General features: G+C 38.9%; 1 protein-coding gene across 1 annotated transcript in view; it reads left to right on the forward strand.

Annotated features, from left to right (window-relative positions):
- PIK3C2A (phosphatidylinositol-4-phosphate 3-kinase catalytic subunit type 2 alpha) overlaps positions 1 to 25034 on the forward strand; it is a 127733-nt gene that overhangs the window by 83992 nt on the left and 18707 nt on the right. Inside the window, exons 9-22 of the mRNA XM_062196424.1 lie at positions 1117 to 1260; positions 3266 to 3311; positions 3391 to 3601; positions 6583 to 6705; positions 8055 to 8222; positions 10422 to 10533; positions 10862 to 11007; positions 15183 to 15371; positions 15838 to 15931; positions 16366 to 16460; positions 17166 to 17346; positions 20648 to 20752; positions 22885 to 22977; positions 24779 to 24908. Coding sequence (XP_062052408.1) covers positions 1117 to 1260; positions 3266 to 3311; positions 3391 to 3601; positions 6583 to 6705; positions 8055 to 8222; positions 10422 to 10533; positions 10862 to 11007; positions 15183 to 15371; positions 15838 to 15931; positions 16366 to 16460; positions 17166 to 17346; positions 20648 to 20752; positions 22885 to 22977; positions 24779 to 24908 — 1837 coding nt within the window. The remainder of the gene's footprint in view (positions 1 to 1116; positions 1261 to 3265; positions 3312 to 3390; positions 3602 to 6582; positions 6706 to 8054; positions 8223 to 10421; positions 10534 to 10861; positions 11008 to 15182; positions 15372 to 15837; positions 15932 to 16365; positions 16461 to 17165; positions 17347 to 20647; positions 20753 to 22884; positions 22978 to 24778; positions 24909 to 25034) is intronic.

Raw genomic sequence — 25034 nt, forward strand, 5'->3', positions numbered from 1 at the left:
TTTGTGATAGGGAAGTATCTTTCTGCTTCTGGCCTTCAGTGTCCCTTTGGTGCCCTCTGTTGACAAACCTAATATTGTGCCAACTGGCAAAGAAATGAAGGGTTTAGCCCTAGTAACAGGAAGTAGATCAAAAGAAGGGTCCATTTGGAAGATTTCTGCATGAATGTAGAGTAAAAGGAAGCAGAAATATAAGTAAGCAAGCAAAGCTAGAGAGCTAGAAAACAGAGCTTTGGGCCCTGAGGAGTGCAGGGTAGTTGGGTGTTTGAGCAAATAGAGGTGGTTTCTTTTAAGCTTGAAGACGAAGGAAACACTCAGTTTGTGGTAGCCAAGCCTGAAAGGTGGAAACATTTAAATTTTTAAGGGTTGGTGTAGTACTGAGTTTCAGCCCATTTTAACAGTACTTGGCGTAGAAGTTTGGCATAAATGTTTTATGAATTAATTCATTATATATAACAGTGCTTCTTAATGACGTATAGACAAATTTAGGACTCATTCTATCAGATAAGTGATTTTACAGTGTATTTGTATATTGCAGTTATATTACATTTGTATATGTTTGCATCATGGTAAAATCAACTGTGATGGAATAGGGTAGAAGAATTGTCCTCAAGGAAGTTTTGTGATCAAAGCTTCTAAAGTGATCCCTGTATAGAAGTAGATAATAAAGTTGACTAATTTCCTATACCGTTGCCCAGTGCTGATGTGTGACCAGCCTCTGAAGAGCTTTTTTTTTTTTTGACACTAGATTTTTGAAAGAGGGAGAGAAGGTTATTTTTAGTGTGAAAATTATTCCAAAAGTAAAATACAATCTGTTTAACGATTTAGTAATTTGTTTCTAATTTAATTTTGATTCCAATATGAAATTAATGGAATTTGTAAGTGAATAATTGTGTCAAAGTGAAAGCCAGGCCTTGCTTTTTCCTACTTTAAACTATATTAATGAAAAGCTGTCTTATTTCTTTTTCTTTTTCATGACAAAGGAGTGGAAGATATGTGTTCTTAGATACAAATAAAATATCTAGTTTCTGACTTCATCTGTAAAATTGATCTTTTAAAAATTTCACGTACTTAGGTTTCTTTTTTTCTCTTTCTTTTATTTACATTTGATTTTTAAAGAACCAACTCCGAGGAGTGGATCAAGTAGTTAAAGCTACAAGAAAAATCTGTAGTGCTTTAGATGGTGTGGAGACTCCTGCCATTACAGAATCAGTGAAGAAACTAAAAAGAGCAGTTAATCTTCCAAGGAGTAAAATTTCTGAGGTAAATATATTTTTCAAAGATTTATTTTATTTATTTGAAAGAGTTACAGAGAGAGGTAGAGCCAGAGAGAGATATATATTTTAAAAACTTTTCAAAATTTATTTATTTATTTGAGAAACAAAGTAAGCTTGCTTTTGCTGGTTCACTCCCCACAATAGCTGGGATTGGGAAACTCAATCCAAGGCTTCCTCATGGGTGGCAGGAACCCAGTTACTTGAGTGACGTCACTACCTCCCAAGTGTGTATTAACATGAAGCTGTAGTCAGGAGTTGGAATTAAGTATTACTCCCAGACGCTCTGTTATGGGATATGGTGTCTTAACGAACATGTTTTAAGCCAGGTACCTGCTTCATGACTTTTCCTTTTTAGTTGATTTGGTCACTTACTTACTTAGGTAGAGGGTTACTTAGTATAGAGAAGGACTACCTTAAGAAGAGCTTTGTGAGAGCTGACATTGAATAGGTACATGCCAAACTGTGAGCCCTTCGTGAGTTGTTTTTTTTTTTTTAATATATCTCATAAATACAACATCAAGAACATAGTAATTCTTCCCACCGTACCAGCCCTCCCACTCACTCTTCTCCCCCCTTCCTCCTCCCTCTCCTGTTTAGTGCCAGAGAGAAAAAGAAAGAATGGAATAAAAAAACTAACAGACTGTCAGCCCTTTGTTATAAAGGAAGACTTTTAGCATTGTAAGTTGGTTTGAGGTTCAAAGATAGATACTGAGCTCGGAAGACCTGGAGAATGATAGCTATTACTTCTCCCTCTGGATGAAAATGTCCACGGTTGGCAGTGGGGAAGTTCTATTTTGGACCATATCCTTTTCCTGTTCAAAACACCAAGAAGCCTATGTAGTAGTGATTTCTCACCTTAGAAGCAGCCAGGTTAGGAGCCTCTCCTTGTATCATAATGTTGCTTTTAATGAAAGCCCTACCTTCTGGTATTTCCATGGAGATTCAGTTAACTGTTCATGTTTACATCTTTGATTGGAAGGATGAAAAAAAAGGTAGATCTCGTAAGTCAAATTTAAAGGAAGGAAAAGTTATCTTGCTTAGACCATTCATTTTCACAGCGATCCCGTCCATATGGTATATAGTCATTTGTATTTGTTTTTCTTCTGTCTTGTATGCCTCTTTTTAGATATTAAAAGATACATATGAAATTGTTTAGAGGTGATCAGCTACCATTGTCCCAATGTTGTATAAGCCGTTTGTTCATTTACTAGATAAAAGGAGCAGAGAGTAGGGGGGAGAGGAGTCAACTTAAATAATCACAAGAGGCCGGCGCCGCGGCTCACTAGGCTAATCCTCCGCCTTGCGGCGCCGGCACACCGGGTTCTAGTCCCGGTCGGGGCACCGATACTGTCCCGGTTGCCCCTCTTCCAGGCCAGCTCTCTGCTGTGGCCAGGGAGTGCAGTGGAGGATGGCCCAAGTGCTTGGGCCCTGCATCCCATGGGAGACCAGGATAAGCACCTGGCTCCTGCCATCGGATCAGCGCGGTGCGCCGGCCGCAGCGCGCTACCGCGGCGGCCATTGGAGGGTGAACCAACGGCAAAAGGAAGACCTTTCTCTCTCTCTCACTGTCCACTCTGCCTGTCAAAAAAAAAAAAAAAAAAAAAATCACAAGAGCTTTTTTGAGTCACTAAATAATAATAGTTCCAGAGTCTTTTCTTTAAGGATATCCTTATGCTACTGTAGAGCAATTAATGGAAAATAAAATACCACATTAGTGTTTTTTATCTCTTCTGTATTTCAAATTAATAAGGCAGATTTTAGTCGTTTTATGTTTTGCAGTAATTTTCAATTACTCTAATTTTCTTGATACTAAAAATCATCTATTTATAATTCTTTATTGTTATATTCCTTCTTTAGATATTTTTGTGAAGTTTCTCCTGGGAAGGGTTTTTGTGATATATAGCACTTAATTAAATGTATTGAAGATAAAGGTAAGCATTTTATACATCATGGACAATTTTTTGACTAATTTGTTTATGTGTGTTGTACAGGTGACTTCACTATCTGGAGGAGACAGTACCAAAAGTTCAGCTAGAGGTATGTCTTTAAATTCTTTACATTTTAGCAATAATTGTGCTTTTGCACAGAATTATGTTAACATTTTCTTTAAATATAGGCTCATTAAATCCTGAAAATCCTGTTCAAGTAAGCGTGGACCAATTAACTGCAGCAATTTATGATCTTCTCAGACTCCATACCAGTTCTGGTAGGAGTTCTACGGACTTTGCCCAAAGCTACAGGAATACCAAGGAGGCCTGGACTACAACAGAACAGCTCCAGTTTACTATTTTTGCTGCACATGGAATTTCAAGTAATTGGGTATCAAAGTAAGTAACTATTTAGAAGACACTATGCACAGCTTTATCTCATGACTATTCTTTTTTTTTAATTTTTTTTATTTTTTTTAACTTTTATTTAATGAATATAAATTTTCAGTGTACAGCTTATGGATTACAATGGCTTCCCCCTCCCATAACTTCCATCCCACCCGCAACCCTCCCCTCTCCCGCTCCCTCTCCCCTTCCATTTGCATCAAGATTCATTTTCAATTCTCTTTATATACAGAAGATCAATTTAGTATAAAGATTTCAACAGTTTGCACCCACATAGAAACACAAAGTGAAATATACTGTTTGAGTACTAGTTATAGCATTAAATCACAATGTACAGCACATTAAGGACAGAGATCCCGCATGAGGAGCAAGTGCCCAGTGGCTCCTGTTGTTGACCCAACAAATTGACACTCTAGTTTATGGCGCCAGTAACCACCCTAGGCTGTCGTCATGAGTTGCCAAGGCTATGGAAGCCTTCCAAGTTTGCCGACTCTGATCATATTTAGACAAGGTCATAAAAGACAGGGTGAGGATAGTAACCAATGATCCTAAGAGTGGCATTTACCAGGTTTGAACAATTATACAGCATTAAGTGGGGAAGAGGACCATCAGTACACACAGGTTGGGAGTAGAGCCATTGGTGGTAGAGTAGAGGTTATGATTACAAAGGAATGAGGCCCAAGTGCACTAGACAGGGCCTAGAACAAAGGACAGAGTCATTATTAGAGGAGCTAAGAAAGGTGCTGTCTAAGCTACAATTAAGTTTTCTGATTGAGAGGCAAATAGAACCTGATAGAAGGGGCTTGATACTAATCTGTTGGGCTTTAGGTCTTGTAAATTCAGAGGCCCAGACCTATCTATCTCTTCACATGGGGTATATCCTAAGGGAGGTGTGAACCTCCTAGGGGAAGGCACTCTGTTGACTTTCATTACTTGGCTGGCCTGGGAGGAGAGCTGGCCAGGTCAAGGCAGGTGGCATCTCTAACAAGAAATTTACAGTTCTGCCTGCAGTGTTGCTGACCCTACTTGACCATCCCCTCAGCTGCAGTGGTCACTTTGGAAGTTGGGCTGAGTGAAGGGCTTTTCAGCTCATGACTATTCTAATCTTGTAAAATGTCAGCAACCACTGTTATCTTGGTGCTTAAATGGATATATGAGAGCCACTTTTGTGGGGCAGGTGTTCCACGTTGCAGAGCTGGTAATGACTCATGTGCTTGAGTACCTGGCACTCACATGGAAGACTTAGGTTAAGTTCCAGGCTTGTGGCTTTGACCTGGCTCAAAACTGGCTATTGTATGGATTTGGGGAGATTAGAAGATCTCTATCTCTCTGCCTTTTCAAAAAAAAATAAAATTTTTCTTTGTGATTTTCATAAAAGTTATAGATGTATGAAGCTATTCAGTAAAACATACCACTCCTACTATGCACAAAAAGTAGGATGCTTATAAGAGGAAATGATGTTAATAAATTAATGAATTTCAGACTGCTGTTCTTTCTGCTTTTGTGTCTAAAATGATTTTTTTTGTGTGAAATAGCTTCATAATAGCTCATGCTCTTTAAGGGGAAGCCTAGCAAAGAGATAACAAACATAAATTCCTCTTAAGTTGAAATTTTGATTTAAAAAAGAATTATTTAATTATTTGAAGTGGTATTTTAATTTCTTCAGTAAATATTTACTGGGCACCATTTATGGACATTGTACTTGGTACATGGGATTCAGGAGTAAACAGGCAGCAAAATACTTCTACCTTCCTGGAACTCGCATTGAAATGGGTACTACTTGTATCTGAAGGTATTTCATTCTTTTAAATAGGTACAGGGATATTATTCTTCAGACATATATACACACACACATATATATATATAAGCATACATACATGCACAAACAAATTTAGGGATATATTATTAGAGAACAAATATCCAGAAAACAGTGCTAATTAATATGGAAAGTAAGCTAACAAAATACTGAAGTATAAGGGAAAATGTGATGAAATTGAAAAAGTATCTAGGGGTGATCATTTTATGATCCCAAGAGATTAGATTTAAAATATTTACATAGTATATGTGAACAATGTGATTAACATGTAAGCCTATAGTAAGTTAGAATATGAATATAGTTTTTTAATTTTTTGGTTTTTTGAGAGACAGAGAGCTCCCATTCTCTGGCTCACTCCCCAGATGCCTACAATGGCTAGACCTAGGCCACACTGAAGCCAGGAGCCAGGGACCCAATTGCTTGAGTCATCACCTGCTATCTCCCAGAGTGCAAATTATCAGGAAGCTGTAGTTGAGAGTGGAGGCGGGACTTAGAATCCAGGCACTCTAATATTGGGTGCAGGAGTTCCAGGGAGCATCTTAACCCCTAGGCCAAACACCTGCTACAGAATACAATTTTATTGAACCTAAGACTCCTGCCTAATTGTATCTAACCAGCTCTGTACTTGTGGCAATTAGGGGCCAAGTCACTGCTGTCGCATGAGAGAAAACACAGCGTCTATACCCATGGAAGGAAGCCTCCCTATATAGAAGGAAGATCAGCTCAATGCAAGTCAGCCCAAGCACTATTAAAATATGCTTAGCTGACTATCTCAGTGACTTAGTAAAGGAAATGGTACCTAGAGAATGTAATGTTTGTATTCCTTTGCCTAGAATTTATTTAGTGTCATTGAACTAAAATCTAAAGCTACTACATAACTGAGTGCAAAATTGAAATAAATTCTTCATTATGGCATCCCCTTAGACTAGAACCTAGGGCAGTATGTTCCTCCTCTGGTTTCCCTTTGATGTATCTTTTCTCTGTTTTCATAGATTTTGGAATGATTAAATTTTGGATGAATTCCAAAAAATTAAAATGAATAGTGATCTGATTATTTCAAGTATTAGTAACTTTGGGAAAGCTACTAATGTATACTTGTATTTATTAGCTAACTTTTATTGTTAAGGTAGAAATAAAATTAAACTCTTTCTTTTCTCAGTTATGAAAAATATTATTTGATGTGCTCCCTGTCTCACAATGGAAAGGATCTTTTTAAACCTATTCAATCAAAGAAGGTTGGCACTTATAAGAATTTCTTCTATCTTATTAAATGGGATGAACTGTAAGTGAAATTCCTGGCTTTTTATTCTTTGGGTGTACCCTAGTCTTTTTCCATGAATTCTAGTGCCATTTCCATTGAAATTCATTAGATTCTTACTGATTTCTCAAGGTTTTGTCTGGATATGATTCTATAAAACAGACAAGTTTTCATTAAAATATCTGATATACTCTTAAGCCTACATATTATTAAATTGCAAAAATATGCCATTAACTTTTGCCAAACTATGTCGTTAAAGGTGTAAATTTATTGATATGTAATTCCACAAAGCTGATGTTTCATAACATTGCTTACTTTAGTATTTTTTCAATAACACTATATAGGAATCTTGGGTCTTGATTAACAGATAACCAAAAAAAACCCCTCAAAAACAAAAATGCCAAACTTAGTAATCTTAAATTCTTGTGAAAGGTGACATTTTGTATTGTTAATATTTTATAAATATTGTTTGTCAACTAAGGGAAATCTCATTATTTAGACAGGTAGGCAGTTACACAACTTTCTACTATTTGTTCCACATGTATTAAATGGCTTCCTACTTTTCCTTTTTTATTATTTTTTAAATTGCATGTCTGAAAGCAATCAAATAATTCAAAATTTAAGCATATCAACATTTGTTATTTTAGAGTAACCACTATTGAGCTCATGTGTTCTTTCAAAGTAAAAAAATATTCACTGAAAAACATAAATATCTATTTGTGAATATACTTATATTCTTACGCTAAGAATACTCATTAGCATTCATCTAGTTCTTCGTAAAAGAAATAAAAATAGCTACTATTATTTTGTCTGGTAATTGGTGCTGCAAGTCTTAAAGGTGTTTTTGAGGAAAGAAATGCTGCATTTTGAAATTTTACATATTTTTAAAAAAGATATAAAAACAAGATTTATTAGAGTCAGAGACCTCCAGCCAGAGTGTCATGGAAGAGAGCTCCAAGAGAGGCAAAACCCGAAGGGGCTGGTGGCTTTGGGGTTTTTAAGCACAATTTTGATAAAGAAAAAAACTCAGCAGCTTGACATTTAGTTACAAGGTGGTGGACAAAACCCATCAAAAGAACTGATTTGTAAGCTTTTTTATTCTGTCTGGCTTGCAAATGGTAAAACAAAAGAGCCATCGGAAGGGTGGGATACCTAATTTGTTTTATAGTAAACTGGGAGCTCAGAACAAAATTTGTTTTACAATTTTTAGTAATGCAAGTTAGTGAAACTTATACCTAGCTTTAGGTTACTCATGATTAAAGATTATTTGGTAAGTAAAATAAAATACCTAAAATTGTTTTCTCCTTAAAGGTTTAAACTTCATTTTAAAAGTCTAATTTGGTTTTTCTGTTACTACATTTTTTCCCCTGTAGAATCATTTTTCCCATCCAAATATCACAACTGCCATTAGAATCACTTCTCCACCTCACTCTTTTTGGAATTTTGAATCAGAGCAGTGGAAGTTCTCCTGATTCTAATAAGCAAAGAAAGGGGCCAGAAGTTTTGGGCAGAGTTTCTTTACCTCTTTTTGACTTTAAGCGGTACGTATACTGAATTGTGATGTTGAGTTACTGTGGCCACATCTGCACATCAGAATTAGCTGGATGACAAGTGAGGAAAAATGACAAATGTAAGCTAAGGAGCTGCCTCCATTTTTCCAACATAACAAGAGTTCAGACACACTTCAGAGCAAACCAAAGTTATTCTTCTATAATCTAAATATGTCTTTTGGACTGAGTAGAAGGTTGTCACTCAGTATTCCAGGAGAAAAACAACACTCAGTGACCATTTTATTGCTTAAGTAAAGTACGATGTTATTGATATAATACCATGATCTCATAAGTTCCCTTGATATTCACATAAGAACTCCATTTTTCCTTTTCTCGTTCCTTTCATACCCTTCTCCAGTTTCAGAAAGTCTACAGCTGCACATTATTCCCTGCCTTAATTCTCTTTCCTGACTAATTTATTCCTTACTGTTATGGGACCTTGGTCATTAACCTCCAAAGTTGCCACATGTGTAAAAATCTATTGAAGGGCTGGTGCCGTGGCTTAACAGGCTAATCCTCCGCCTAGCAGCGCCAGCACACCGGGTTCTAGTCCTGGTCGGGGCGCCGGATTCTGTCCCAGTTGCCCCTCTTCCAGGCCAGCTTTCTGCTATGGCCTGGGAAGGCAGTGGAGGATGGCCCAAGTGCTTGGGCCCTGCACCCCATGGGAGACCAGGATAAGTACCTGGCTCCTGCCTTCGGATCAGCGCGGTGCGCCGGCCGCAGCGCATCGGCCGCAGCGGCCATTGGAGGGTGAACCAACGGCAAAGGAAGACCTTTCTCTCTGTCTCTCTCTCACTGTCCACTCTGCCTGTCAAAAAAAAAAAAAAAAAAAAAAAATTGAAGTGCTCTCCCTCTCTCTCTGTCTCTCCCTCTTTCTCTTACACTCTCCTTCTCCTTCTTTTCTTTTTAAAAGATTTATTTAGTTATTTGAAAGTTAGAGTTACACAGAGAGAGGAGAGGCAGAGAGAGAGAGAGGTCTTCCGTCAGCTGGTTCACTCTTCAAGTGGCTGCAACTGCCGGAGCTGCACTGATCCAGAGCCAGGAGCCAGGAGCTTCTTCCAGGTCTCCCATGTGGGTGCAGGGGCCCAATGACCTGGGCCATCTTCTGCTGTTTTCTCAGGCCATAGCAGAGAGCTGGATCGGAAGTGGAGCAGCCGGGTCTCAAACTGGCACTTTAGGCCAGGGTGTTAACCTGCTGCACCACAGCGCCGGCCCCTCTTCTCCCTCTTTTCCTTCTTCACCCCTTGCCTCTGGTCTGTCAGGTTTCCCCACCAATAAACCCTTTCCCTTACTCCGGTGTGACTGAGATCCAGGTTCCCCCAGTGACTGTTCTCCCTTTGGGGATTTCTGAGCTGCCTTGGGGTCCTGGATTTTTGCCAGTCACAAAACATACCCCCAGGAAAAGCAAACAAACAAACAAAAACCTATTGAAGGATTCTTTTTCTTAGAGGAAAAAGAATTCCTTTTGAACTTTGTGTCTGTTAAGAGCCATTGGGATAGGGAAGTATGTTTGGCCTGTCAGCTGAATATTTTAATTATGTTTTGAGTAATAATATGTTCTGTGAGATTATCAAGGGTCTTCCTAAACAAAACCAGTTGAATAAGTAAGGGAAATGTACATATAGTACATGGGAACATTCAGGAGACTGATGATGCACATTGGCATATTAAATCATCACTAAAGCTCTGTAGTTAAGAAGCCTATTTAACTTTTATAGTAGTATATTTATTATAATAACAAGCACATAGCACTTACCATATGCTGGGTATTAGTCCTCATGCTGTACGCATATACTTACATTCCTCACACTTAAATTCCTTACATACAACATTTCTCAGAAAAGGAGTTGTTATTACTCAGTTTTCCCCACTTGGGGGGCTGGGGCGGGAAAGCAGCAGGATGGGAACAACAAAGTACAGAGGTTAAATGCCTGGCCACAGGTCACTTACCTAGTAAGTGGTGGAGTTGGGATTTGTGTACCAGGCATCTTAGCTCCCAGGGTCTGTTCTTAACTATTATTCTTTGTTGACATTCTCAAACTTACATGAGCTCATTATACTTTTCTGTTACTCTAGAATATATTTTATGTATTTAAGGGATGGAATACTAACATCAAATTCATTACCATGTTTTATGAGTTTTTGATTTATAAAATGAAAATCATAGGTTTTTTTTTTATATTCATGAAGGTTTTTAGCATGTGGAACTAAACTTCTGTATCTCTGGACTTCATCACATGTAAATACTCTTCCTGGAACAACCCCTAAAAAAGGATTTGTCATGGAAAGAATAGTGCTGCAGGTAATGGTCTTGGTGAGGTTTCTATTTCGATTTCTGTCTAAAGAGTATGATTTGGGTTGTTAATAAAGAAACCTATCTTTGTTTAATCTCAGATCCTCAATTTAAATACCAGTATATCATTTCCTATTTCTGAAAAACATGCACTGTATCCATCCCATGAAATATGTGTATATGAGAATTACCAACAATGGTAATACTTTCAACAAAAAGACAAGAATCAATAATTGAACATTTAGTCAAATCTGTGATTGCTAAGGAAAGCAATTAAAGAAGCTGAGACAGCAAATGCGTGAACTATAATTTAACTAAATTATGTTCCATTTTTTAGGTTGATTTTCCCTCTCCTACATTTGATATTATGTATACAACTCCTCAAGTTGACAGAAGCATTATACAGCAACACAACTTAGAAACACTAGAGAGTGATACAAGAGGGAAACTTCTTGACATTCTTCATAGAGACTCATCGCTTGGGTATGCTCCATTTTTGATCTTTTGCCTGAATATCTCCTGCAATGTAAGCTTAAGGGCTTATATTAAATGCTTGATGAAGTTCATGATTTAGCAGTGTTTTTGGTATGGAAAGTTTTCTTTCTTTTTTTTTTTTAAATTTTTTGACAGGCAGAGTGGACAGTGAGAGAGAGACAGAGAGAAAGGTCTTCCTTTGCCGTTGGTTCACCCTCCAATGGCTGCCGCGGTAGGCGCGCTGCGGCCAGCGCACCGCGCTGATCCGAAGGCAGGAGCCAGTGCTTCTCCTGGTCTCCCATGGGGTGCAGGGCCCAAGCACTTGGGCCATCCTCCACTGCACTCCCTGGCCACAGCAGAGAGCTGGCCTGGAAGAGGGGCAACCGGGACAGCATCGGTGCCCCGACCGGGACTAGAACCCGGTGTGCCGGCACCGCAGGGCGGAGGATTAGCCTAGTGAGCCATGGCGCCGGCAGTTTTCTTTCTTTTTTAAGATTTATTTATCTATTTGAGAAGCAGAGTTAGAGAGAGGGAAGGAGAGACAAGAGAATGATCTTCCATTTGCTGCTTCATTCCTCAAATGGCCACAGTAGCCAGAACTGGGCTGATCTGGAGCCAGGAGCTTATTCTGGGTCTCCTATGCGGGTGCAGGGGCCCAAGCATTTGGGCTCTCCTCTACTGCTTTCCCAGGCCATCACAGAGAGCTGGATTAGAAGTGGAGTAGCTGGGACATGAACTGGTGCCCAGATGGGATGCTAGCACCACAGGCAGAAGCTTAACCTACTACTATTCCAGTGTCGACCCTGAACGTTTTATATTTAACTTACTTATTTATTTATTTTTTTGCCAGGCAGAGTTAGACAGTGAGAGAGAGAGACACAGAGAGCGTTATAGACAGTGAAAGAGAGACAAGAGAGAAAGGTCTTCCTTCCGTTGATTCTCTCCCCTAATGGCTGCTACGGCCGGCGCTGCACCAATCCGAAGCCAGGAGCCGGCTACTTCCTCCTAGTCTCCCATGTGAGTGCAGGGACCCAAGCACTTGGGGCATCCTCCACTGCCCGCCCCGGGCCACAGCAGAGAGCTGGAGTGGAAGAGGAGCAACCTGGACTAGTACCCAGCACCCCAACCGGGACTAGAACTCGGGATGCCGGCGCCGCAGGCAGAGGATTAGCCAAGTGAGCCATGGCACCGGCCCATTTAACTTATTTTTTTAAATTATGGAGACTATGCAGTTGTTTAAAAGTTTAGACTGTTTACATGATCAAACTGTTTAGACTGTTTACATGATCATAAGGCAAACACTAACATTATATTTATAATAGATATTCATAGATTAACTTCCTTAACCTATGAAGGACATTTTCATTTCAATAAGGTAAAGACCCAACAACTCATAGGAAAGGAAGTAATGAATATGACACGGCATTTTTTTGGAAGAGAAATACAGTGCCTTTTAAGCATTTGAAACGATGTTCAACCTCTCAGTAATCAAGAAAATGTAAACTAATGTAAGATATTACACACATCAGAGTGTGTGAGATGGATTAAATTTAAATGCCTGTCCAAAAAAAAATGCCTCATAGAAAAATTTTTTTAAAGATTTATTTATTTACTTGAGAGGCAGAGTACAGAGAGGCAGAGGAGAAGGGGGCGGGGGGGGGGGGGGAGGTCTTCCATCCACTGGTTCACTCTCCAATTGACCGCAATGGCCAGAGCTGCGCCGATCGGAAGCAAGGAGCCAGGAGCTTCTTCCGGGTCTCCCACGTTGGTGCAAGGACCCAAAGATGTGGGCCCTCTTCTACTACTTTCCCAGGCCCTAGCAGAGAGCTCTATGGGAAGTGGAGCAGCTGGAACTTGAACTGGTGCCCATATGGGATGCTGCACTGTAGCGGTGGCTATACCTGCTATGCCACAGTGCTGGCTCCTCATATAAAATATTGGTGAGGATATTTAAAAAATGGGAATTGGGTAGGTTTTTTTAAAATTTATTTGACCAATTTGAAAGGCAAAGTGACAGAAAGCGAGGGAGCGAGGGAGTAAGGAAATGAGAGAGAGGGAGTGCCCAATCAAGCACAAAGCAGAATTCTATCCATTGCTTCACTCCCCAAGTGGCCCTGACAGCTGGGGCTGGGCCAGGTTGAAGCAGGAACCAAGAACTCTATCTGGATCTCCCATGTGGGTGGCAGGGACTCCAGCACTTGAGCCATCATCTTCTGCTTCCCAGGCAGCTCTCTACTAAGAAAGCTGGCTGAAGTGGAGTAAATGAAATTGGAAACAGTACTCTGATATGTGGTATAGGCATCTCAGGCAGCATCTTAACCTATGCCATAATATCCACCCCTGAAACCACTACAAGACCCACGCCCAGGGCAGTGTTTGGTACGGCACCTCTTGGTGTGCCCACCTGCCTTATCTAACTGCCTGGGTTCATGTCCTACTATCACTCCCAATTCCAGCTTCCTGCTCATGCACACCCTGGAGGACAGCAGGTGATAGCTGGAGTAGTTGGGTCCTGCCATCCACATGGGAGACCTGGACTGGGTTCCTGGCTTCTGTCTTCTGCTGCTGCTTTCCCAGGCCATCACAGAGAGTTGGATTGGAAGTGTAGTAGCTGGGACATGAACTCTCTCTCTTTCTCTCCCCTTTTGAATAAAAGATTTTTTTTAAAGGAAATTATGTATTCATAGAATTGTAAAAAGCTACAGTTCTTTTGGAGGCAATAACCTATAAAAGCTATAGTTTACCCAGCAATGCCACTTCTCATACCACAGAAAAAAAACCCTTTATATTTGCCTCTGGAAACAAGAATGTTCATTGCAATGCATCACACTGGGTTAAATTATAGTACATTTATCCAATGGCAAACAATGTAACTAGTAGAGTGAGGTTATAGCTATATGTACTAATATATTAGATATATTAAATGAAGAATGTAAGGAGCAGAATAGTGACTTAGTGTGTTATCTTTAGCATAAAGGAAAAAAAAATCTGCTTGCACTCCTACATAGGCTTCTTCTCTGAAAGAATACACAGCTTAGTTTGTTGCCTCTGAGAAGGGGAGGTAGAGGCCTCACTGTGTACCTCGTGCAAAATTAAAATTTTTTTAACACTTTACATGGAATGAATACATTTCAGTGAGTATTTTATAAACAAAATGGAAGGATAGATGGGTGGTAGAATAATGAAATATTTCATTCATGTAAACATTTATCTTTAAGCTTTCCCAGCTGCTTTACTTCCAATCTGGCTCCCTGCTAATGTACCTGGGAAAGACTTGGAGGATTGCCCAAGACCCTGGGCCCCTGCACCACGTGGGAGACCCAGAAGAAGCTCCTGGCTCCTGGCTTTAGACCAGCCCAGCTCCAGCCAATGCAGCCATTTGGGGCTGCAATAAATCATTTTCTAAAAAGATTTATTTAATTTTTTGAAAGTCAGAGTTAGGAAGACAGAGATCTTCCCTCCACTGGTTCATTTCCCAGATGGCCACATAAGCGGGGGCTGTGCCAGACTGAAACCACGTCTCCCATGAGAAGGCAGGGGCCCAAGTGCTTGGACCACCCGCCACTGCTTTTCCTAGGCCATTAACAGGGAGCTGGAACGGAAGTAGAGTAGCCGGGACTCAAACCAGTACCCATATGAATGCCTGTGTTGCAGACGGTGGCTTTACCCAGTATGCCACAACACTAGCTCCTATCCTTAAGCTTAAAAACAATTAGAATCTCCAAAATTTGTCTTTTTCAGTTTGAATACTCTTCAATTTAACTGCACATTCATCTACTAAAATTTTATAGTAGCATTTTTTCTGTGTGTGGCATTTGATTTTACTTGTATGAACTCCGGATGAAATTCTTGCTATTTCTTAGTGTGAGATCTACTTATTCAACTCTCTGGTTCCTTGCATCTAGTTTATAGTTCAATAAATTTTTATTGTACTAAATTATCCTTCATTTTCGTAACTAAGGCTCTTTTATCAAGGCAGAATGATTTCTTTCCATCCTCAAATTAGGGTAAATTTGTGGTGCTTGCTGTACAATGCATTTTTTCTATTCCAAATTAGTATTAATGATTTTACTAAGTGGCTGTCCCAAATGAATACATTTCTTCTTTGTATATTTAATCATTGAGATTATAACTATGTCATTATGATATCACTGAGAAATAATTTAATTCTATTATGTATGTAGACTTTCTAAAGAAGATAAAGCCTTTTTATGGGAGAAACGTTATTACTGCCTCAAATACCCAAATTGTCTTCCTAAAATACTATCAAGTGCCCCAAACTGGAAATGGGTTAATCTTGCCAAAACCTACTCATTGCTTCACCAGTGGCCTCCATTGTACCCTCTGACTGCACTGGAGCTTCTTGATTCAAAGTAAGTCAGATGTATGTATTTGCTGTATTCTACTATTGTCAGTGTAAATTATTACATTGCAAGAGCATACTTCCATTTTCTTTTATCATGAGCGGTTCAATACAGTATAAATGTTTCCATGCTCAAGTATTTATACAGCTAGCTTTTGCATTGAAATTATCAGAAAAAACATTGCATGTCATTTAAAACCAACCTAAAGAAAGGGTTAAGTTATAAATTTTGAATAAGTTATTATATTATCATGATGGAGCCCAAAATAATTTTCATAAATTTAAGGTTTCTAGATAATTCCAAGACTGAATCTGTATAGCATTGTAATTTTTTTTCTTAAATAGAGAAACACACTGCTTTTGAATATGGAGTTATTTGAATATTCTTTGTGAGGAATAGATTGATATTGTTTTCAGAAAATATAGTTCCATTAAGGGAGAAATCACTGTTATATCTTGATTTTGTGCTGTTCTAGATTTGCTGATCAGGAAGTGAGATCACTAGCAGTGACCTGGATTGAGGCTATTAGTGATGATGAACTAACAGATCTTCTTCCTCAGTTTGTACAAGTGAGTTTTTGCTAGGTTACCTCTCTTTTTTTTTATTGAAAGTAGTGTCATAGTGTGGCAGTGTTGTTAGGTTGCATGTAGATTTAATGTGAGTTTTTTCTAGTACTGTTATCTGCCCTATTTGAATATTATATATTTACCTATATTTTTAATTTACCTATATTTATATTTAAGACATTTTAGTGTCTTAGAATAGACTTCAGCTTTCGATTTTAGTTCACTGGCCAGTGAACCATGGCTGATGAATGTTGTTACTGTTTGTCTTTTGTGCTTTGTTTCCTTCATTTGACCTAATTTAATTCATGTTTCATTTTATGTGTCATCTTTTAACATTGAGTAAAACTTGTTTTATATAGTTTCTTTTTTGATCATTATATCTAAGCAATTTATTATGGGTTTGACAACTAGTAATTCTTATTTTCTTTTACATGTAGGCTTTGAAATACGAAATTTATTTGAATAGTACATTATTGCACTTCCTTCTGTCCAGAGCATTGGGAAATATCCAGATAGCACATAATTTATATTGGTAAGATTTAAATTTTATTAAGTACTTTATTTCCATTCCTAGTGTTTCTAGAGATAATGTATCTGTAGGCCTGAGAGGTAGGGCTGCTGTTGTGATGTGGCAGTTTAAGCTGCCACTTGTGACACCAGCATCCCATATCTGAGCATGGTTCAAGTCCTAGCTGCTCCACTTCTGATCCAGCTCCCTCCTAGTGTGCCTGGGAAAGCAGCAGAGGATGGCCCAAGTACTTAAGGTACCTGTCAAACATATGGGAGAGCTGGACGGTGTTTCTGATCCCTGACTTCCTTCTGGCCTAGCCCCAGCCATTGTGGTCATTTGGAGAGTGAAATAACAGATGGAAGATCTCCCTCCCTCCCTCCCTCCCTCCCTCTCTCCCTCCCTCCCTTTCACTCTTTCAAATAAATAAAATAATTCTAAAGAATTTTAATATCTAAAAACTATGCCCAGAATACTTACTGTAGATATTGAATGTTTTGTTGACTACATTATTTTGAAGGAGCTAAATTTAAAAACAAAACCAAAAATAACAAAACTGTGTATATAAAATACTTAGCATATGACAGCTCTATAATAATGAGTTTTAATTTGCTTACATAGCTTAAAATAAGTCTTTGGATACCAAAAGTTGACTTTGTTTGAATGATTTGTGAGCGAAGTTCATTCAGTTCTTAGAAGTGGCTGACATAAATATTTTTGCTTTGTTAGGCTTCTCAAGGATGCTCTGCATGATGCACAGTTTGGTACCCGATATGAACATGTTTTGGGTGCTCTCCTCTCAGTAGGAGGAAAAGGACTCAGAGAAGAACTTTATAAGCAGACCAAACTTGTTCAGCTTTTAGGAGGAGTAGCAGAAAAAGTAAGGCAAGCTAGTGGATCAGCTAGACAGGTATGTGCCCATAAAAGAGAACATAAATGTTTTGATGTTAAAAAATCTTTGAGATGCTGACAAATGAAGTTGTTACAGAACTCTAACTACGCTGGTGCTGTTTTGAGTGGACAGAATTCAGAGCTTGTTTGAAGAATATAGGAAAAAAAACCATACCCTAACTCAGAAGATCAGTACTTTTTAATTCCCATTCTTATTAATTAATTTCTGATCAAAATTATTTTCCAGAGTTTCTTTTTGTTTTCTTTCTAAATTTTTTTTGCAATTATGAAAATACCAGTTGATACTTATTTTTTAAAAATCCAGATAATGGGAGCCGACGCTGTGGTGCAACGGGTTAAAGCCCTAGCCTGGGGTGCCGGTGTCCCATATGGGTACCGGTTCTAGTCCTGGCTGCTCCACTTCCTATCCAGCTCTCTGCTATGCCCTGGGAAGGCAGTAGAAGATGGCCCAAGTCCTTGGGCCCCTGCACCCACATGGGAGACCCAGAGGAAGCTCCTGGCTTCAGATTGGGACAGCTCCGGCCATTCCAGCCATTTCGGGGTTGAACCAATGGATGGAAGACCTCTCTCTCTGTCTCTACCTCTTTCTGTAGCTCTATCTTTCAAAGAAATAAAATCAATTTTAAAAAAATCCAGATAATGAATTTTATGGAATTAAAAATAAACACTTTACTAGTTCTGATTCACTTTTCTAGTTTCTCCCTATAGATATCTGTTGTTCATATTTTGCTGTATGTCCTTCCTGGTCATTTTATATGACTTTACAGATATATATACTTAAGTATACAGACAAATTTTTAAGGTTTTTACCTGTTTTCACTTTACCTGTGAATAGAGTTGCTGAGGCATATGGTAATTATATGCTTATTTTAAAAAGAACCATTGAACTGTTGTCTGCAGCAGCTATATAATTTTGCATTGCTACCAGCAATATATGAGGCTCAATTTCTCTGTATCTTCATCAAAATTTGTTATTTTCTGTTTTTTTTAATTGTTATTCTAGTGGGTAAGAAGTGATATCTCAGCCGGCACCGCGGCTCACTAGGCTAATCCTCCGCCTTGCGGCGCCGGCACACCGGGTTCTAGTCCCAGTCGGGGCACCGGATTCTGTCCTGGTTGCCCCTCTTCCAGGTCAGATCTCTGCTGCGGCCAGGGAGTACAGTGGAGGATGGCCCAAGTCCTTGGGCCCTGCACCCCATGGGAGACCAGGATAAGCACCTGGCTCCTGCCATTGGATCAGCGCGGTGCGCCGGCCGCAGCGCGCCAGCCGCAGCGGCCATTGGAGGGTGAACCAACGGCAAAAGGAAGACCTTTCTCTCTGTCACTCTCTCTCACTGTCCACTCTGCCTGTCAAAAAAAAAAAAAAAAAAAAAAAAAGAAGTGATATCTCATTGTTGTTTTGATTTGCATTTCCTTAATGACTGATAATGGTGAGCACATTTTCATGTATTTGTTGACCTTATCTTCTTTGGAGAAATGTCCATAAAATCTTTTGCCCTATTTTATTTTATTTTATTTATTTATTTTTTTTGACAGAGACAGTGAGAGAGAGAGAAACAGAGAGAAAGGTCTTCCTTTTCCGTTGGTTCACCCCCAAAATGGCTGCTATGGCCTGCACACTGCGCCGATCTGAAGCCAGGAGCCAGGTGCTTCCTCCTGGTCTCCCATGCGGGTGCGGGCCATCCTCCACTGCACTCCCAGGCCACAGCAGAGAGCTGGACTGGAAGAGGAGCAACCGGGACTAGAACCTGGGGTGCCGGCGCCGCAGGCGGAGGACTAGCCTAGTGAGACGCGGCGCCGGCCTGCCCAATTTTAAATTGGGTTATGTTTTTGTAGTGTTGTGAGAGTTCTTCATGTATTCTGGAAACTAGGCCCTTTTCAGATATACTATGCAAATCTTTTCTTTTTTTCTTGTTCTGTAGATTGTCCGTTTCCTTAATCATGTCCTTTGATGCATAAAAGTTATAAATTTTAATGAAATATTAATGTATTTTTTCTTTTGCTATCATATTCTTGAGTACAATATAAAATCCAGTGTTAACAAAGATATACACCTATGTTTTTGTCATAAGTTTCACTTAGTCTCTGATCCATTTTGAGTTAATTCTCATATATGGTGTGAGGTAGAGGGTCCAATGCCATTATTCTCCATGTGGCTAACCAGTTGTCTCATCACCAGTTGGAAATGTGTACACACACATACACGCACATATATGAGTTTATTTCTGGACTCTAAATTCCATTCATCAATATGTCTATCCTTAAGTCATCCTATTTTGATTATTATGGTTTTATAGTAAGCTTTGAAATCAGAAAATGAGTTTTCCAACCTCATTCCTTTTGAAGATTGCTTTAACTGTTGGAGGTCCCTTGTAATTCCATAAGACTTTTAAAATCTGTGTCCAGTTCAGCAAAAAGGTATTTGGAATTTTGATAAGAATTGTATTGAACCTATAAATCGGTTTGGAAAATAACTGCAATTTTTTAAAAAAGATTTATTTGTTTGTTTGAGAGGCAAAGACATCTCCCATCTGCTGGTTCACTCCCCAAGTGACCACAATAACTAGGGTTAGGCTAGGCCAAAGCCAGGAGCCTAGAACTCCATTCAGTTCTCTCACATGGGTGAGAGCATTTGGACCATAAACAACTATACTTTCTTTTTACAAATTACTCTTTTTTTACTTTGTCTTGAAGAAATTGTATCAGCAAATATACTCACACTTCATAGATCTTAATAAATATATAACATTACCAGGGATTATAGAATGAATTGTGAACCATTATATACAAGTAGGTTTTTTATACATTTTTTTCCTTTCCCAAACAGAGCTGTTATAAACATTAGTATTTAAGTTTTTACTTCTTTGTTAGTATTTTTACAAGATGTTTCTATAGATTAAATAGCTGTTTCAAGAGCTACATACATTTTAATGATAATTTCTTAGATTGTTCTACCAAAAACTATGTGTACACCTATCTCCTTTCAGATTATGAAATTATTTCATATCACCAGACCTAATGAAAACGTGCATCCTATTTTTGTTTAATTCCTGTTTCTTTAACTATTAGTGAGAGTTAACATATTCATATATGTTGGTTGGCCATACATACTTTTCCTCCTATGTTTACAGCCTTTGCCTATTCAGATTTTATTTTTGAGGTAAAAATTATTTCTCTTTAGTAAAAACTTTTTTTGGCCATTTGACAGTTAGTGATTTGTAAATTGTGTTCACAGCATAGTTTCTTGTCTTAAAAACAGATCTTTGTTAAATGCTTACAATTTCAACCTCTTTACACAGGTTGTCCTCCAAAGGAGTATGGAACGAGTACAGTCTTTTTTTCTGCGAAATAAATGTCGTCTCCCTCTCAAACCAAGTCTAGTCGCAAAAGAATTAAATATTAAGGTAACAAAATAATTACAAATTCATATTAGATTTCAAAATAATACATAGGAAAAAAGCCAGTGGGTAGATTTATTTAAAGCAAATGAGGAGAAAACCTACACAGTTTGATTATAAGTATGTATGGTGGTGAGTAGGATCCATATGTATCTCAGCATACTTTTACCTAATCACCATTCCTAAAAGAAAAACAGTGTAAAATTATGTACCTTGGGTTCTGTTTATTTCATTTAATTGGTATTATTGCCTTAAATTAGCTTTCTAGTTGTTTTCTTTTTTCTTTTTTTTTTTTTTTTTTTTTGACAGGCAGAGTGGACAGTGAGAGAGAGAGACAGAGAGAAAGGTCTTCCTTTGCCGTTGGTTCACCCTCCAATGGCCGCCGCAGTAGGCGTGCTGCGGCCGGCGCACCGCGCTGATCCGATGGCAGGAGCCAGGTGTTTATCCTGGTCTCCCATGCGGGTGCAGGGCCCAAGGACTTGGGCCATCCTCCACTGCACTCCCTGGCCACAGCAGAGAGCTGGCCTGGAAGAGGGGCAACCGGGACAGAATCTGGTGCCCTGACTGGGACTAGAACCCGGTGTGCCGGCGCCGCAAGGCGGAGGATTAGCCTAGTGAGCCGCTGCGCCGGCCCATTTTTTAAAAAATATTTATTTATTTGAAAGGCAGAGCAACAGAGAGCGAGAGCGAGTGAGAGAGAGATGTCTTCCATCTGCTGGTTCACTCCCCAAATGGCTGCAACAGCCAAGTCTGGGCCAAACCAAAGCCACAAGCCAGAGATTCCATCCGAGTCTCCCATGTGGATGGCAGGGACCAAAGTGCTTGGGTCATCTTCTACCTTCCCATATGCATCAACAGGAAGCTGTATTAGTGGAGCAGCCAGGACTCCAATTAGTACTCCAATGTGGGATACTTAACCCCCTGTAACACATTGCCAGCCCCTAGTTGGTTTTATTTTAAAATAAGATTTAATTTTTGCTAATGAAATTATTAAAGCTTTTGGAAATATTTGGCTAGTAATTACAGTAATCCTAAAAATAGGAGAATGAAGATCTCATCCCAGATCGTAGTGATTCATTTATTTAATGGCTAATGATGCATTTTATTTTATTTTATTATTTTTTTCCAAAGAAACCTTTTATTTAAGGAATGCAAATTTCACAAGTACAACTTTAGGAATATAGTGATTCTTCCCACTATACCTGCCCTCCCATCCACACTTCCAACATTCTTCCTCCCTCTCCCATTCCCAGTCCCATTCTCCATTAAGATTCATTTTCAATTAACTTTATACACAGAAGACCAATTTTATACTGAATAAAGATTTCAACAGCTTGCGCGCACGCGTGTGCACACACACACACAAACTGTTTGAGAACAAGTTTTATGGTTAACTCCCATATACAACTCATTGAGGACAAAGGTCCTGCATGGGAAGTTAGATCACAGTGACTCCTGTCATTAATTTAACAATTAACACTCTTATGACATCAGTAACCACCTGAGGCTCTTAACATGAGCTGCCTAGGTTATGTTAGCCTTTTGAATCCACAAACTCCATCAGTATTTTGACAAGGCCATAAGAAAAGTGGAGGTTTTCCCTTCCCTTCAGTGAAAAATACATCCTTCTTTGATGGCCACTTCTTTCTGCTGGGGTCTCACTCAAAGAGATCCTTCATGTAGAATATTTTTTGCCACAGTATCTTGGCTTTCCACACCTGAAATGCTCTCATGGGATTTTCAGTGAGACCAGGATGCCTTTAGGGCTGATTCTGAGGTCAGAGTGCTACTTAAAGCGATGATCATAGTGATTTAGAGGAAGGCATATCACAAGACTTCAGGTTCTCTTAAGGAATTGAGGCACTCAAAAGTCAAACTTTAAAAATTATTGTCCTAGGTTTTTTAAGTTTTGTTTCTCTGCCTTGAGATGATGTTTTACTCATGCTCTGTTCAAGTTTCAAAAAGTACCTTTATATACATACTGTCTGCTACATCATCTAGAAATCAATTCCTGTCTATGATTTCATTTGCTATTACTCAGAGGAATGAATACATTAAAGAAGTACCTATAACAGAAAAACCTAAGCCCATTTTTATTCCAGTTTATATTTCTGATGTTTAACCTGTTGCATTTGTAGTCATGTTCCTTCTTCAGTTCTAATGCTGTGCCCTTAAAAGTCACGATGGTGAATGCTGATCCTATGGGGGAAGAAATCAATGTCATGTTTAAGGTGAGCAAAATAAGCTTATTTTGTCAAAAATGGTAATGCAAAAATTCTTTCATAAAATCCCTTTCCAAAATTATAAAATTATTCTGTTTATTTAATGTTTAATGAAATTTGATAATTACATGAAAAATTAATGTTGCTGTATATGGCCCTGCTGCCAGAGCATATTATAACTGCATACTGTGCCTTTCACACAGTACAAAATGGCAAAATCACGAGCAGTGGCACTGCATTTTGGAACATAAAATTACCTCTAGGGAGCGCATTTTGGAACATAAAATTACCTGTAGGGGGCAACAGTACTAGAGTACTACAGGGCAGTCTATTATCTGTCAGGTTCTGTTTGTTGTGACCATAGTTTGTATATTTTGTAGGAAGAATGGAATTTTTTAGTTTAATTCAGTGAGTTTGGATAACGGGAAGTTCATAAAGATAATTTCTGTTGAACCACCTTTGATATATATAGCCAAGTTCCCATACTAGATTTGGTTTTAGACTCTATATTTTGTTTTTGTAATATAAGTGCCTTTTTCTAAAACAGTACCATCTCTTTTAAGTATATAAATTTTATATGCAAATCCCTTGTATTCTTTTTCATAATTTTCTTGGCTAGTCTCAAAATATATCCATAAATATTCCATCCAGTTTTAAAAAGAAAATGAAAACTTATTGGGTTTCCAACTGAATTAGTTCATTATGGAAGGGTTAAATTTTTCTTTTGAAGGTTTATTTTACTCATTTGAAAGGCATAGTTAGAGAGGGAGACACATACATATACATACACACACAGAGGGAGAGAGAGAGGGAGATCTTCCATTCACTGCTTCACTCCCCAAATGGTCACAATGGCCAGGGCTGGCCAGACCAAATCCAGAAGCCTGGAGCTTCTTCCAGGTTTCCCATGTGGGTACAGGGGCCTTAGCACCTGAACCATCTTTTGCCCCAGGAGCTTTAGCAGAGAGCTGGATTGGAAGTGCAGCAGTCAGGACTTGAACTGATGCCTATATGGGATGCAGCAGCTTTACCCATTATGCCACAATGCCTGCCCCAGGGTTAATTTCTTTTAAATAAACTCATTAATTTTGAGATAACTGTAGATTCATAGACAAATCTAAGAAATTACACAATGGTATAGTATACCATTTTACCATTTACCCTTATTTTTCCCAATGGTAACAAGTTGCATAACTATTGGGCAACATCACAGTCATAATATTGGTGTGTGTCCACACAATCAAAATACAGATCATCACAAAGATCCCTCAGGTTGCCCTTTTTTTTTTTTTTTTTTTGTTAAAGATTTATTTATTTACTTGAAAGAGTTATGCAGAGAGAGAAAGAGAGGTCTTCCATCTGCTGGTTCTCTCCCCAGTTGGCCTCAATGGCCAGAGTTGAGCTGATCTGAAGCCAGGATCCAGGAGCTTCCAGGTCTCCCATGTGGGTGCAGGGCCTTGGGCCGTCTTCTATGGCTTTCCAGGTCATAGCAGAGAGCTGGATCGGAAGAGGAGCTGCCAGGACTGGCGCCCATATGGGATGCTGGTACTGCAGGCAGCGGCTTTACCCGCTACACCACAGCGCAGGTCCCCACGTTGCCCTTTTTTTGAACAAACAGAATTTATCTACCCTAGACCTCAACATTTTAAACTTTACAAAAAAGTTTTAACTTTTTCTAGATAAAAAGACAGTTCTATTAATCTTGTTCTTCACTCTTTTAATATTCCCCTCCCTCTAACCCTCAGCTTTATAGTATAATCTATTGTCTTTATAAAAGGTGCAACTTTCATCCTGTTTCCTTGATTTCAAGGTTGGTGAAGATCTTCGCCAAGATATGTTAGCTTTACAGATGATAAAGATTATGGATAAGATCTGGCTTAAAGAAGGATTAGATCTGAGGATGGTAATTTTCAAATGTCTCTCAACTGGCAGAGATCGAGGTAAGTCTGTGAGCTTTCTTGATTTTTTTGGTTTTTGCCTTTTTTGTGACTTTAGCTCAGGATATAACTGCCCTAAGTGTCCTATTGCAGACATACTGTGGTCTTTGTTGTTTCTTATTTTAGTCT

This window comes from Lepus europaeus, chromosome 7 (assembly GCF_033115175.1).
Source record: "Lepus europaeus isolate LE1 chromosome 7, mLepTim1.pri, whole genome shotgun sequence".
Classification (NCBI taxonomy): domain Eukaryota; kingdom Metazoa; phylum Chordata; class Mammalia; order Lagomorpha; family Leporidae; genus Lepus; species Lepus europaeus.